Consider the following 16,683-nt stretch of genomic DNA (forward strand, 5'->3'; position numbering starts at 1 on the left):
TTTTGTATGAGCCGTAACATCGTGAGGACACCCACCCACCCCTTTCAGCGTTATGAAATTTGTGAATAAGCCCTAACATGAAAATCCATTCAAATGCTCAGAAACAACGAGCTACACACATGGTTACCAATGGCTTTTAGGGCGAAATCAGAAGTTATGCGAGAGTTATGCGAGATTTTATCAAACATTTTAAGACCCTATTTGACCGCCGATGAAAATTTAATGTAAATAATGAACAACCTCTTTTCAAACTCCACGCTTAAAACGTAAAACACTTGAGAATCCATCTCCCGCTCGTTTGTATCGTTTGTTCGTTTTCCTGTCTGCAGATTCGCTTCTTCTTTTTCGCTGTGACGCTATCGATTTTCTTTTACAACCAAAACAACAACACAAATTTCTGAATCCACAAAAAGTTTTCTCTGAAATTTTGCGATAAAATCTGTTTAAAACTGTAGATTTCTGTTGTCAAAGTGTTCCATTAGTGAGTTTTTACAGTGATACAGTGAGTGATGTAAAGAGTGTCGGTGAATTCCATCGGAAACAGTGAATTAAAGCTTGTTATGCATTCAGTAGGAGATAACGGGTTCCGAAGATTTTTGTTTACGTTGCGATTCCGTCTCGATTGACAAACTATTCCAATAATTTATGATAGAAACAATCGCTGTTTGTGAGATAGATATTCCGGTGTCCCTGCATGGGCGATAGTTGACAATCAGTGCCGGAAATCGTTTCAGAACTGGAAAACCGCAAACAGTCACAGTGGCTTCCGCTTCCGACGAGACGATCTTGCAAGTGGTCTCCCTACAGAATGGCCACACGGCGACGGCAGCCGTTCTGGATATGGACTTTTGCCGACTCTGCCTAGGAGGAGACGGAACACAGCTGATCAGCGTATTTAGTGAGGAATTTAACGAACCGGGGAAGGAATCGTTGAGCGGAAAAATCCATCGATTCTTTGAAGTTCAGGTGAAGGATGGAGTTCTGATTTTTTGGTTTTAGGTTTTAATACTCTTTTTGGTTGTAGATTAGTGAAAGCGACGTACTTCCAACGCACATTTGCCAGCAGTGTCTGCTGCAGACCGAGAGTTGTGCGGAGTTCCGAGAGAACTGCATCCGGAACGACGAGAAGCTGAGACAACTGGTATTTGTTCAGGAAAGTGTCATGGAGCCGGAAATGCCAATGCCGATGGCCGAACCATCGAGAATTTTCAAGAAGGAAGAATTGATGATCGAAGATGATTACATTGACGACGAGAAGGACAATGAGGAGGAAGATTCGGCGGAGACCATAGTTGTTGATCCGACGAAAGACTACGAGAGTTCAAATCAAAGTCTGCAAGAACTGTTCTCAGATGACGAGGATAATGATGATGGAGGAGCACAAGATGACACTAATGATGAGAGCTTGAAAGTGACTACAAATAATGATTCTTCGGAAGACATGGACGACAGCAAGCTGAAGAAGCTGGTTCACATGTGCAAATATTGCGACGTTGCATTCGCCATGTCCAACGCCTGTTATGTCCACGAAACGCAGGATCACGATCTTGCGGCCCCATACGCTTGCCAGTTTTGTGAGTTCAAGACCGAAATTCGGTTACTTCTGATAACGCACATCCGGGACGTTCACGGTATTGATCGTCCCTACATCTGCATACAGTGCAATAAAGGATTCCACAGGAGGTCAGATCTCAAGAAGCACACGTTTGTCCACAGTGGAGTGCGGCCGTTTGCTTGTCACGTCTGCGGGAAGAGCTTCTCGAGGAATACGAACCTGACGAAGCATCTCAGAATCCACTCTGGGTTCAAGCCGCACATTTGTAACGTTTGTCCGAGGTACGTTTTAAAATGTTTGAAACTTATGTCACATGTTTACTATCAAAAGCCGAAGACAAGTTTTGTGTGCTTCAAATGGCACGTTCTAGGAAACGAACATACCAAATTACAATCTTTTCGAAGCTACAGTAAAGAGGCAAGTAAAAGCTAGCAGGTGGTGTGTAGGGGATTATCCAAGGCTGGTAGCGAGTGACTTTTAGTGACTTGGTTACTTTTTTCAAGCCAGTCACTTTAAAGTCTCTTTTTTGAAGCCATTTCAACTAAAGTCACTTTTTTCAACTATTTTGAGCTACATTTTCGGGAGAAAATTATGAATCGGCCTTTTTTTTAATTTGGGCTAAGTTTTAGGTAAGAAAATTTCATGTCAGTATCAAAATTGGTTCATGGTTTTCTTGTGAAAAGAGCTTGGAAAAACAAGTTAATCTTTCTTAGAGTTCCACGTTATTTTTAGTAGTATCTAAGTTATTATTAGTATGGTGTATGCTCATTGCTCTAAAACTAAAGGTTTAAATGTTTAGTATTTTTTGAATACCTCGTGTATTTTCTTTTTTTTTCTATGTTCGAACACATTGTTTTAAAATGTGAATCCTAATTATTCTCTTTGCTTGCGAAATTCGTTTTATTTAACACTAAGACGCAAAACAAAGAATTTTTATTTAATTTTCTATTTGAGAGTAAAAACTTATCATACTTCTTAGGACAGACTTTATTTGCAAACCAAACTTTCAAAAATGGCCGGATTTTTATCACGCATGTATTTAAGCATCTGTTCAGGAATGTATTTTATCAATTGTTTTTAAACATAAATTTTAAAAGAACCCCTTTCGAAGTTTTGAGAATGATACCAAATCATTTATTCATGGATCAATAAATAAGAATGTTAATGCAGAAATGCTTCGAAGAATTTATCGTTTTCATTGAAACTTTCATGAAATCATGCATGCTTTCTTCAAAGAAATGTGGGGGTTTAGATCCTCTTCTTTGCTCTTTTGATTCGCTTCGGCAGGAGGTTTTTTGAAGGTCACAGAGTTTTTTTTTTGTCGGCTGTTGAATCACTGCGTCCAATTAACTTGAACTATTGTGATATCCCCTTTTACTGTATGTATAGTACATACATCATCCAGTGACATGTATGTCACTAAATGATCTATGTACTTCTGAGCTCATGAACACCTTATTATTGAGAAATAATGGTCCTAAGCTGCAGTGTGAGGATTCCCCCAGTCTGGTGCAATTAGCTTAATAAAGCCTATAACATTGCTGGGGGTTGCGATCCTTATATCGGCAGGCTCTAAGAAGGGCTTACCAAATATCCTGGACCTACGATGAATTTGTGCACTGCAATAGCAGATGAGGTGTTCTGATGTTTCTCGCTCATCGTCACAGAAGCGACAGTTGGAGTTTTGAACAACTCCGATCTTTTGTAAATGGTATCTGCTGGGGCAGTGTCCTGTTACTAGACCAGTGTATAAACTGAGATCCCTTTTGCTGAGACCTAATAGTTCTTGGGTTTTCTTTGGGTTTATATCTACAAGCCTTTTTGACTGACTCGTATTAGGAGATGCATCCCAGTTTGATGAGGTCTGACTAACCAGCCAGTTGTTCAGTTCCATTTTTAAGAAACTGTCTGATATTCCGAAGAATGGCTCGGGCCAGTAAACCTATTAGCAGATCCGTTTCTGACCAGCTCATCAGCAATTTCGTTTCCCTCTAGACCCGCATGCCCTGGGATCCAATATAGGTTAACTCGATTGCAGAGAGCTAGTTTTTTCAAAGCTAGAATGCATTCCCACACTAGTTTTGAGTTACACGTGTAAGTGTTAAGCGCCTGAATAGCCGCTTGGCTGTCGGAGAGAATACATATACTTGCGTGTCTGTATTTCCTCTTCAGGCATAGTAACGCACATTCTAAGATAGCATATATTTCTGCCTGAAATACTGTAAACCACTGTCCTAAGTGAATTGAGGTTTTTGTTCGGGGTCCGTAGACTCCAGAACCTGCCAGATTATTCATTTTGGAACCATCTGTGTAGAATTTAATAGACCCTGGAGGGATGTTGGGTCCACCTTCTTCCCATTCTTGACGAGAAGACATGATCACCTTATAGGGTATGTCATAGTTGACTACCATTTCCATCCTGTCACTACAATTTTCTACAATTGGATTTATAGAAAATTCATTTAATATACTGAGGTGACCCGTAAGATCACCTGATAGTAGGGTTTTTGTTCGTTTCAGCCTCAACGCACTTTTCTCAGCGTCCAGCTTTATGAATTGATCCAGCCGGGGCAGATTAAGCATCGCGTCTAAGGCAGAGGTGGGTGTACTGCGTGCTGCACCAGTAATTGCTATACAGGCAATACGTTGGATTTTATTTAACTTTGCCCTTGCCGTAGCCTCTTTTGTTTTAGGCCACCAGATAAGAGAAGCATAAGTTATTCTAGGACGAACAATGGTTTTATAGATCCACATAATTATACTTGGTTTCAGGCCCCATTTCTTACCAAGTGCTCTGGAGCATACCCAGAGTGAATTGAGGCCTTTTTGCACCACTGTTTGAAGATGTGAATTCCAATTTAGCTTGGAGTCAAGTATGACACCAAGATATTTGGCTTCCTTTGAGCAAGTCAGTTGTGTTTCGTTTAGGAGAAGGGTTCTCAATTGTACCTTCCTACGTTTTGTGAAAGGTACGATGGTGGTTTTGGAAGGATTTATTCCTAGTTGCTCTCGTTGACACCAGGAAAAGGTATGATCAAGAGCTAGCTGCATCCTTTCGAATATAACGTCTTCAAATTTGCCTCGTACAATAATGACCACGTCATCTGCATATCCTACCACTTCGAAGCCTCTCCTTTCTAAGCTATCTAGAAGCTCGTCCACCACCAGTGACCAAAGCAACGGTGAAAGTACCCCACCTTGTGGGCACCCCCTTGTAGCCTTTACAGTGACGCACGAACCACTTAGCTCAGAGGAGATCTGTCGATTGGCTAGCATAGCATGTACCCAGGTAGGAATGCATGGGTCGAAATTCCTCCTCAACATTGCCGATCCTATAGACGAATAAGAAGCATTATCGAATGCACCCTCAATGTCAAGAAATGCTACAAGAGCGATTTCTTTAGCTTGTAGAGTTTTTTCGATCTTATTGACTAACGAATGTAGTGCTGAGATCGTGGATTTGCCACTCTGATACGCAAATTGGTGTTGTGAAAGAGGCATAGCTTTCATAAATTTAGAATTTATGTATTCGCACAATACCTTTTCCATGATTTTAAGCATCACGGATGACAAACTGATCGGCCTAAATGCTTTGGGATTTGTTTTGTCTTTTTTACCTGTTTTAGGAATGAAGACAACTCGAACTTGACGCCAATCATCTGGAATATGCCCTAAAATCAAGCTCGCCCTAAAAATCTCTACCATGTGTGGGATTAGCGTTTTCTCCGCTTTTTGGATTAACGCTGGGAAAATCCCATCTATGCCAGCAGATTTGAATGGCTCAAAAGATCTCACAGCCCTTTCAACTCTGGCACAAGTAAAAGCTTCTTTGGCAACCTTAATTGCGTCTCTTTTTGTCCCAGAAACCAAAGATATGGTCTCTTGTGGAACTGAAACAGTAATCTCAGTACCTTCGTCACTTATTCTTGATTGAGGAATTGAGTCAGGGAAGTGAATTCTTAACATTTCACTATTATGAATTATTATGTGTTTATGGTCTGACATTGATGTTTCATCAGAAACATGCCAATTTTTTATTTTGTCAGAAATAGATGGACTACATAAAGTCAAATCCAACACTTCCTGTCGAATGGAGTTTGAAAATGTAGGCTTGTCGCCAACATTGCATATATTGATGTTTTTGGAGGAAAGAAACTGTAAAAGATACTCACCTCTGGTGTTGATATCTGTACTTCCCCATACGGTGTGATGCGCGTTCGCGTCGCAACCAACGACGAACGGGATGTTGTGGATACGGCTGTAATGGACAATCGCAGCTATCTCTGGTGGAGGAATATTCTCCGCATCACCAGGAAAATACGCTGAAACCATGAGGATCTCAGATTTTCCCCTAGCGGTGGGCACCTCCATCCTGACTGCCACGATGTCCTTTTTAAACAGGAAAACATTTAGTGTTATTGCGTATTAAGATAGCCGCTCTTGGAGATAGCTGGCTATCATCATATACCAACTTACATGAGTTTAGTTGAATACCTAGTATCCTGGTTTTATTGACCCACGGCTCCTGAATAAGCGCCACCGTCAATTTTTCTTTTGTGAATCTCCGACAGAGTACATCTGTTGCACTCTGTGCGTGGTGGAGATTCACTTGAACTGCCTTAAGCGCCATATTTAGGAGTTCCGCTTTTATCCAGGCGAGCATCGCCCTTCTTTGGATGTTGCGGATCATCACGGTTTTGTTTCGGGTTAGGTTTCAGAACTTTGTTTTTCCCACCCATCACATCCAGGCCTGCGAGTTTCGCCCCTGTGGTCAAGACTTCACTCATTTCTTTTCCACTGCTAGTTTTAGATACCTTTGGGTTGGTACCACTTGAGCAGGGAATTGAAGCTGAGCTCGGAACTTTTCCTTTAGGAGCGGACACGCTAGCCTTCATGGTGGTCTTTGGGCGAGAAATTGCGTTCCTTTTACCACTGTTTGAATCAGGGGCTTCCTCAGAATTTTCTTGGGCCAGCTCCTTATTCGGCTTGTGGTTGGAAACGGAGGGTGTCCTCTTAATTTCCCTCAACTGGATTTCTCCAAATCGGTAGTTGAGGATGAACTTGGATTTCGACAGCATGTCCATTGACGATCCATCTACCGTAAAGATCCATTCGACATGGATGTCATTGAGGATGGACCTTTTCACGATACGCCAATCCGTTGTTTTCAACCCGTTCTGGCTCTCTATGAGAGCCTTAATGCGTTCGTCCGCGAAGGTTGAGCTTTGAGGGAAGAATGCTCGAAGAAGCTCTTGGCGGGGAATGTCTTCCTCGTTCAGTGTAACCAACTCAGCACCTTCCCAGGTATTTATTGAAGGTGTTATTTCTTTCCCCCACTCAGCTGTCTCTTGATCCTTGCAAATTAGAACCATGTAGCCAGATTTGTAGACAAGGTTACAGAATTTGGGTTTCAGTGGCTCATCACGCTGTTGTTCCACTTTAAGCAACAGAGCATCCTGTAGAACGTCTAGTTGAGCCGTCGTGAGCTGGGCGGTTGGAAAGTCTTTGGGTATTATCCCGACCTTCACACGCTTGGTCATATCGCTGTAGCTCTGACCAGTGGCTTGTCGTTTGGACCCACCATTTTGTGGCACTGAGCTTGAGGATTTTTCAGCGCGCTCTCGGGGATCTAACTGGTGTTTCATCTTCTTCGGCTTTGAATCCTCTTCAACCGTAGCAGATTTATCAAGGTCGTTTCTCGTTCGCTTAGAAGAAGCAAGCACAGTACCCTCTTTTACCAGGATTTTGGATAAAGCCTCGTTTCGGCTTAGTCCGCTTTCCCGGAGAGCTTTGAGCTGCTTCCTTTGTGAGCGCGTTAGGTTTTTTCTGGGAGTTACATTGCCTTCAGCTTCCTCACCATGCATAGGATCGTCCATTTTGGGTTCTTTTTTGGATGGTACAGGTTTAGGGGTGTTGATAACGACCTTGATTCCATCATCCTTGTCGTCGTCCGTGTTCACCGATTCAATCGACGAGGGGATACCAGGATCTTCTGAATGTCCCGCGCTGGACTTGCCCGGTGCGTTGGGTTTCTGGGACGGAGTAAATTCCATCTCCTCTTGTGAAATGCACAGTAGCTGGTCTTCTGTAAGCCCAAGCTGGCTTAGTGAGTTCTCCACTTCCATCTTTTCCGACTGTGTGAGGCAGTCGTCACCTTTGATTGGTTTGCTAACACTGGTATTCATTTTGTTGGTCCCACGAGTCGCTAGGGAAATAAAGGTCAACTGCATCATTACCCTGCCATAATGCAGCAAGAGCTGCATACTGAAGAGTTCGCCCTGGTGCTCTTCAGGCTCCGTGTGTGATTGAGCATTTATGAAACCCCCTCAACCATTCTTCCATCGGCACGGGTCGCATCACACCTTGGCGTTGGGGTTCATTGTGGGGGGGCCGAGATTCGTACGTCTACGATTTCGAGACTTAACGGATTTCGGTCCCCCACTGTATCCATTTTCTTTACATGATGGCCATGGATAACAACCATCACAACCATCCACACTTTATCCGGGCTTTGGACCGGTAGCTCTGGTTCTCAATAGTTTCATGTTCATACGGACAAGTTACTACAGGGATCCGTCATAGCGTCAGCGGTGTTGGTGTCACAGAGTTTATGTTTGTCAATAATATGCGTGGAATTAAAGTATTTTTTTATTGCATAGTTTATTATAAGGGGCCCAGATAGCCGTAGCGGTAAACGCGCAGCTATTCAGCAAGACCAAGCTGAGGGTCGTGGGTTCGAATCCGAGGGTCGAGGGTTTTTTCGGGTTGGAAATTTTCTCGACTTCCCAGGGCATAGAGTATCTTCGTACCTGCCACACGATATACGCATGAAAAAATGGTCATTGGCATAGTAAGCTCTCAGTTAATAACTGTGGAAGTGCTCACAAGAACACTAAGCTGAGAAGCAGGCTCTGTCGCAGTGGGGACGTAACGCCAGAAAGAAAAAGATTACAATTCGGCTAACTATATGTCAAGTGAATCATGGAAGTGTCCAAGAAATTTTTATTGAAATATTAGAAGCTTAATGCCAATAACTACCCAGACAACCAAAATGTACGTACAATGAAATCACCTTTTGCGTTATGCGATGCTTATATGTGAAATGTTTCACGCATAAGATGTCGCGAAACGGCCTTATGCGTACAAAAGTGGAGGCAATATACGTGCATATTTTATATGATATACAATAACATGCAATGCGAGTGTGTCGATTTTCTTGCGAACTAACCTGTACTCTTATGCGAATTAATTTATGATAACAAAATAAATTTGACAGCTGCTACGGATTGATCCGACTTACTTTGTACGAGTATACGGGATGAAATGAAATGTACATATGAACTCAAAAAATAGCGTTTTATGCTAGGATACCCATCAATCAAACGATTTCATCCACCATGCAATGAGAATGAGATGCAATTTGTACAAATAAACAACTTTGTTCGTAAACTGTTCTGCGACTTCTGGTTGTTTGGGTACATTAACAGAATAACTCAGAAGAATAGCCTATTAAGCCTATTGTCTTTATGCTAAATGTTGATAAAACCAAACGTGCCTCTCATTAAACTTACTGATGGAAAATATCAATGTTACTCAGGCCTATGTCAACCATTTATTCTCTTTTAGTCAGCGTTCAACGACGCGTCTATGATACATTGGTTTTAAGCAGTATTACAATCATATTCGATCTGATTGATTGAAAATCTGGATTATTTATGTAAATGTTAATTTTTCTGTTTGAAAAAAATGTAAGCAAAATCTTGAAATTTTGGAAGTACAATAACAATTTCCAAATATGGTACTCAATTAGGCCTACTACCTGCAGTGAATCATATTGAATATTCCCTATCATATTGGATATTGATCGTAAAACAGTATAATATAATCGAAATAAAACTATTTACGGTTCGATTTTTAAGTCACTTTTTCGAGATTCGAAAGTCACTTTTTAGTCACTTATTTCTCAAATCTGGTCACTGAAATAACTTTTTTCAGTACCACTTTTTGCTACCAGCCCTGTAGATACATTTTATCTCATTGATTTGGATTTCTGCCCATTTCCGTCAGAATCAATTTTCTCTGTCTCACTCAGAAATCTATTCATTTTTATTCTATAAATTTTAATTTCATTACCTTAATTCTACCAACTACGCCATTGTAGTAAATTCAGAAGCGTCTATGCGACCCAAGATTAGACCAATAACTGACAGAATGTTTGTTTTTCGGTTCCGATACTCAATTTTATCAAAGCCTGTTTATCATACGATATTTCCTGAATTCATAATTTGATAGTATCATTATTACTTTCTTACAGTAGTCAAATGCAATTCAATTTTAACGTCTCCAATATAAATTATTCCGTGGTAGTAGTGATGATTCTCTAGTTTACTGAGATTTAAGCTCTTTTGGATAAAATTACTAATTTTCAGTAAAATTTCTCCTAGTTTACTGAACTCGGTAAACAATTATGCTGATAGTACAGTAAAATTTCAAAATCGCCGAAGTAAAATGTTATTACTGACTAATCAGTATCGATTCTTTTTTACCGAGTTTTCGTTAATCTGCAATTAAAATAATTAACCACGTTTGCTATCTGTGAAGAGAATGTAGGGTGCAGAGCTACTTGAGCACTTCCATGATCCACTTTGGGATGGGGGGTTTTCCTCGGCCGAATTGTCCAAGACAAGGAGCACTTCAATACGTCGCATATTGTGGCCAAATATGAGCCCAGTAGCTTTCAGAAAACTCCACTGCCGAAGTGAATCAAAAGTGCCAAGATTTGGTTCCGGCTCCCTACTTTTAGTTGGAAAAAACTTCAGCAAAAGAATGCCTACTGATGAAAATTTAAATTTTTGAAATAGAAATATTCATTTTGTTGGCTCCGTCACTACTTATGGCAAGTATTCGAAAATCTGACGAAAACAAATCGCACCGGTATGAGCATTTGTTCGGCGTACATTGCGTCAATCGAATAATGTCGAATAATGTCGTGAATCCATGCTCCATGCTTCATGGAGCGCATCACCATGCATATGTGACATCCAGATCCTTACCTTATCACACTAACCCAATATCCTTTCGATGATTTGGAGATGCAGAGGTGTACTCCATCTTTAGTAACAAAGGTTGCCTAACTATCATTCCTTCCTTCTTGTTCACACTCCTGCTCATTCAATGTTTTACTAATTTTGAGATCTAACAGAAAATGAAAAAAAAATATGTGTGTCACATAATGAGCTTTTAGAGCCATAAAAGAATGATTCGTCCCTTACAAAGTTATCAGGAGTTTCAGAACCTGTTTTGTGGCCTCTGGATGGTCCAAACATGTTCGTTTTGTAAGATTACTTGTTCAAAATAAGTTGCCTGGAAAACTTTAATGTTTTGTGGTGACAATAATCAAATCAAAATTCAAATAATCAAAATTGCTTAAAGTTATAGCTTATTTCTTAAACGCACTATTGCAGATATACCATCTTTTAGCCTTACTCATTCCCTTTAAGGAACTTTAAAAAGTTTCTAATTTAGTTGACTGGTTTCCGAGAACGATTCATTTGAGGCACTCAAGTCTTGTCACATGCTTTTGCGGGTTAATGCAATATGTTGAAAATCTTGATTCTTTGCAGATCTTTCGCCAACAAAGCCGATTTGGTACGTCATCAGAACATACATTTGTCCCTGGGAAAGCAGTTTCCCTGCAGCAAGTGCAATAACACCTACGCCCGAAAAGACAAGCTGCTCAGTCACGAACGGATCTGTTTGGCCAAGCGTCTACAGGAGCAATATCAATCGCAGCGAATGATGACTCACGTGATTGCGTCCGTCCCACACGGATCGGTTGGTCAAGCCGAGTTTGATGGGGAAAGTATGGTCATCGCTTTGGATCCATATCAGGAAATTGAGCAAACCCCAACGGAAGATGATCCGGGAATTCCGAACGCTGCACCGGTGTCTGCTATTTCCAATTTCTCAAACGTCCTTCCCCTCTCTAGTGACTTCCAAGCGAATCCCTCTGTTCTCCAAACGAAGCTTTTCGCGTGTCAGAAATGTCCGAAGAAATTCCTCACGAAGAACACGCTTCACACCCACCAATTGACCCATTCAGACGTTCGGAACTTTCGTTGTCACACGTGCGAGAAGAAGTTCATCCGTAAGCGAGAACTGGATCGCCACCTAACGGCAGTCCACAGCAATCACAAGCCGTTCGAGTGCAAACTGTGCTCGAAGCGGTTTTCCCGTAAAGACAAGCTTTTGCGGCACGAAAGGGTCCACCGGGACAAGTACTACTCGTGCGGTAATTGCGACGCCAAGTTTCTGCGCAAAGAAGCACTGAGTCTCCATTTGAAGATACACTGTACGGCATCGGAACGGGACGATGCGTCGGAAATGATTATCATGATTGATCAAGCGCAACACTCCGGCCAGCTGATGGTTCCGGGGGATATGACGTATACGAGCGACGATGCGGGAATGGGGGCACTGGCCTCGTCGGCCACTTTTTTGTAGGAGGTTGAGTAGGAGCGTCTATGTAATGTCTAGGGGTAGTACTCGGAGGACTGGTTCAATGCGTGCTTGCTTAGTGTTAGATCTGGTAATAATACATTTTTTTTTATTTGAGCTCAACGACACATAGGATAGAGGGATACCTGCTCAGATTTTCAAGAGTAAGGTTTGAGGGGATTTCCCAGAGTACGCACATCACTTAAATGCTACTTGTTGTTGTAACTTTTTTAACTCCGAGTGATTTGTGAATCACACAAATAAGATAGAAATGAAGGATATAGAAAGAACAGCAATGAAGTAGTCAAAAGCGATAAAGGGTGTTCATTTTTACGTTACAAATCGTATGGGATTTGTTTAATTTTTGTAACTCGCCATAGGATTTGTGTCTCTGCTGAATATATTACCTAGAAGTGATGTTTCGGTGCAGATAGAATCAATGAAATGCTTTATAATTTTACCTCTAAAAAGTTTGACATTATAAGATATGAAGGAATCAAAAATTGGAAAATGGACACTTATTTTGCAAACACGCATTGTACACTTTTTTTTTTTTTTGTTTTTAGGATACTCAAATAGAATTTCACAGTTTTTTTTTTATACAAACGATAATCATTGTCTGAGATAAATAACTGATAGCATCTCTTCGTATAGTATGTAAGCTTCGTCAATAGCCCCTTTTTTAGTGGAAAAATATAAGTATTTATTATTGTAGAACGGGAAACGCAAGAATGGATGTAAAAGCAAACTTTTTTTTTCGTGGGATTGAAATTCTACTTCCAATTCATTTGGTCTCATGTATCGATGTCGTACGTAGCAATACATAAATTATATACGAAAACTGAATAAATAAGATTTTAGATTGTAATCAGAATTCATTTTTTATTAGTTTGTTGAAAGAACTATAACCTCATGACTCATTTATGACAATGAATCACGACACAAAATGAAACGCCCATAACTACTTGGCTCGACCGGTCGGATGAAGAAGTGATATTTTCTTGTATCACCTCCAGTGCTGGGAATGTTAATGGTAGTAGGCTTGAATTTCGAGAAAGTCACGTGCATGGGGCAGGACACTAGATCCAGTATTAAAATATTCATATTTATTAATGATGTTAATATTGATATTGAGAAGATTATCAAGTATGCATGGAGTTTTGCTGTTTGCCTGTTGCCGGAGTTGCCAAGGCAAATTTATTTTTTATATGAAAAAAACAAGTTGTGTTTATCGTCAGATCGTCTGAGTAAAATATATGAGAAACCCGTCCGATGCAACATAGACCACACTGTTTGATGGCAACATCCATCTGGTAGTCTGGCTAGAAGGAGACTGGCACCTGTACGATGCATCACATTCAGTGAAGCTCCATTGTCACAAATGCCCCACATCATTCTAGGATTTCCGGGCCATTCTGCAACTCGATTCCGATGCAATTTGTCTCCTATGGTATGTCAGATCGGCAAGACATACAATCCACAATCCCTAGCCTCTTGTTTGTAAACTTCCACCATTGACTTAAATTCAAGATACTTCTGTCAGATGTCTACGAAAATCGTAGGTAACTCGATGATATCATAAAAATAATATATATTAATCCGTATTAACGGATATTAATACCAATATTAATGAGTGTCTTACTCCATGGTCACGTGGCTTTTCCCAGTACAGTAGTTCAAAAACGTGAATCTCATAAAGTAGCATATGTTAAGGCTAAGTAGCCCGTCATTCGATTTGGCAACAATGATGACTTTTCAGCTTGCATTTCAAAGTGATAATAATCAGCCTTGATAGTTTATATTGACTTGAAAAAGTATCACTGTACGCGCTAACATGCATAAAGTATGCTGATACTTTTTCAGGTGTGTCAGTGCAAAACCAACTGATTTTCTTTGATTCGAAATCGTGAGATGAATTAGCAACAATCATCAACGACGCGTACAAATTTCAATGACGGCCTACTTCGCCTTAAGGTGATTATAGGCCTCTGCACTGTTTTGATTTTGTATCGGATTTTGAATTTTACTGGCCTTGTTGTTTACAAATTTTACGAAAGAGTGAAAGGGAGAGATACATTTTTGTGCAGCCAACCCTCAAATTTTCAAGAGCACAAGACTTATGAACCAAACAGCGCTCCGCGTTGAAAATCTATTCCATTGGTCACCACCAGCAGGCAAGCAAATTGATAGGTTCTCAACGCGAACTGTTGTCAGATTCTCTCGTCTTGTGCAACTGAAAATTCAAAGTTTGGCTTCGTTTTATAATCACCTTAAGTGAATTTTCTAAATCGTTAGAGCCTTCAATCTAAATGCGGGAAATAGAACATTTTTCTACAGTAATTTTGGGTTGCCCCTAGCAACGGGTCTTTGGCTATTTTCAAGGATTTTTGCCTACAGCAGTGATGGGCGTGAGTTTCACTGGCTTCGCTGACTGTGATTTGCTTGGCTTAGCTACTGTAGAGTGAATTTCAGAATTTTTCCCAACCCTGATCACCTCAGCAGGCAGAATCGCTAATCGATCACGTTTTGATCGATGGACGGCACTTTTTCGACATAACCGACGTTAGAACCTATCGTGACGTTAATATTGACTTCTCTTACTACCTGTTGATGGCAAAACTGCGCATAAAACTATCCGACATCAACAATGTACGGTACCGAATCCGCCTCGGTACGATCTAGCGTGACTGAAACAACCGGATGTCGTCAATGCGTACGCGCAGCATCTTGGTGCAGCGTTGAGGGCGGGCTCGATAGGGCCCCTCTGCCGAAAGCATTGTCGGATGAGAGATGATGCGTACAAGAAAGTTAGTGCTAGTTAGGACGAAGTTTTAAGGAACGACTATTCATAATCTATAAGAACAGCAAAAGCAAAATTCACACAGAAAAAAAATTAAACAAAATAGAGGAAATAGCAAACGACTTTGGAGAACATTGAAATCACTGTGGAAGAGTAAAGAGAAACCAGCAAGTCGAATTAGCTTTAATGATGTCGATGTTGATGAATATCAAGTTATTTGTGAAAAGTTTAACAGTGATTTCGTTGACAGTGTTCAACAAATTAATGAGAGCATTGAAAATGTTTTCGTCTGCTTTGGAAACAATCAAGTTCACGGAACACACTGCTGGAACCGTTTTTAATAGAGTATCGTATGACATATTGAAAAAAGCTATTGCAAAAATTGGTAGTTCATCAGGTATTGATATTGTAAATTTACAAGTTCTTAAATATGCATTGGAAGTCATCGGAGAGTATCTACTTGGCATACTTAATGGATCTCTTGAGCAGGGCAAACCCCCTAGTGGTTGGAAGCAGTCAACCATGGTTCCGATACCGAAAGTATCCGGAACAACAAATTCTGAAGAATATAGGCCGATTAACATGTTGCCAATCTACGAAAATGTATTAGAAATCATTGTTGAAGACCAATTACTGGAGTACTTGAACTTATTATTGTACAAATGGAAGCAAGTGATTGAAGAGAAGACAACTATTGTTGTCCTGTTTTTAGATCTAAAGCGTGCATTTGAAACGATATCGCGTCCGAAAATGTTAAAGACTCCCAATAAGTATGGTATGGGAGGAAATGTTCTCAAATGGATTGAGTTGTATTTATCTGACCGAACAAAAGTGTGTGAATTGTATATCTTCGCCAAAATCAGTACCGCTCGGAGTTTCACAGGGTAGCGTTTTAGGACAGATTATATTTATTTTATATACAGTTAACTCTCCCTTACTCGATATTCCGTATCTCGATATCGAGTTAGAGAACCATAGTTAGAGTTGGTTTTCATGGCTAACTCGATGGTCCCTTGGAACGCAGTTGCACTGCTTTTGTGTTCTGTAACTCGATACCTCCCTAACTCGATGGTCCCTTCACGATCAACGCTCCGTCATCGTAATCATCGTCATCATCGAAACTTGAAAAGCAGTTTTTCTGTTCAAAACTAAAAATTATTTGATGAAAATGTGTTCACTGTGTTTCGGTTGGAGAACAGAATACAGTGAACACATTTTCCTGTAAATTTTCTTGATTTTGAACGAAAAAACTGCTTTTAAAAATTCCGAAATCGATGACGGATCATGCCCCTTCAATATTGAGTAAGGGAGAGATGACTGTATAAATTATATGAAGAAAGCCTTTAAGCATTGTGATATTATTTTTTTGCGGACGATACGGTTATGTTTGTCGCAGAGAGAGATGAAAAGGTTGCAATAAGAAAATTTTAGAGATGATATAAAACTATTAAACAAGAGGTTGAAAGTAAAAAAGCTCATATTGAACGTCCAGAAAACTAAATGATTGTATGACATTTTCCAGAAAACCATTTGCCAGAATCAATTCGCCAGAATGATTTTTGCCAGAAAACCATTCCCCAGAATGTACCATTTGCCAGAGAGCCATTCCCCAGAATGGACCGTATGCCAGAAAACCATTCCCCAGAATCATTTTTTGTAATTATTTTTTAACCTTGATATCAATTGATCGACAATTTGTGGGGATTTTAGGGTTACTGATTTTTTCATTACTTGCCATTTTGGTATCTTGATTATACTCATATTATTTCGTCCCCTCAATGCTACAACTAGATAACTCGAAAATCAAAATTTGGATATGTGCAACTAATCC

General features: G+C 40.3%; 1 protein-coding gene across 1 annotated transcript; it reads left to right on the forward strand.

Annotated features, from left to right (window-relative positions):
- The first annotated feature begins 357 nt into the window (after positions 1–357).
- LOC5575524 (zinc finger protein 883) lies at positions 358–12,920 on the forward strand. The gene is made up of 3 exons (XM_021848024.1): positions 358–966; positions 1,025–1,836; positions 11,179–12,920. Exons 1-3 carry the CDS (start codon positions 841–843, stop codon positions 12,056–12,058), a joined length of 1,818 nt encoding a protein of 605 aa, XP_021703716.1. The 5' UTR covers positions 358–840; the 3' UTR covers positions 12,059–12,920.
- Positions 12,921–16,683: the final 3,763 nt, after the last annotated feature.

The sequence above is a fragment of the Aedes aegypti genome, chromosome 2, assembly GCF_002204515.2.
Source record: "Aedes aegypti strain LVP_AGWG chromosome 2, AaegL5.0 Primary Assembly, whole genome shotgun sequence".
In the NCBI taxonomy this organism is placed as follows: Eukaryota; Metazoa; Arthropoda; class Insecta; order Diptera; family Culicidae; genus Aedes; species Aedes aegypti.

What these genes read in the sequence shown, in the direction of transcription:
- LOC5575524 (XM_021848024.1), top strand. Translation starts at nt 841, where the DNA reads ATGGACTTTTGCCGACTCTGCCTAGGAGGAGACGGAACACAGCTGATC. An exon ending in ATCGATTCTTTGAAGTTCAG is followed by an intron (nt 967 to 1,024) that starts GTGAAGGATGGA and finishes TTTTGGTTGTAG; the next exon opens with ATTAGTGAAAGCGACGTACT. An exon ending in ATTTGTAACGTTTGTCCGAG is followed by an intron (nt 1,837 to 11,178) that starts GTACGTTTTAAA and finishes GATTCTTTGCAG; the next exon opens with ATCTTTCGCCAACAAAGCCG.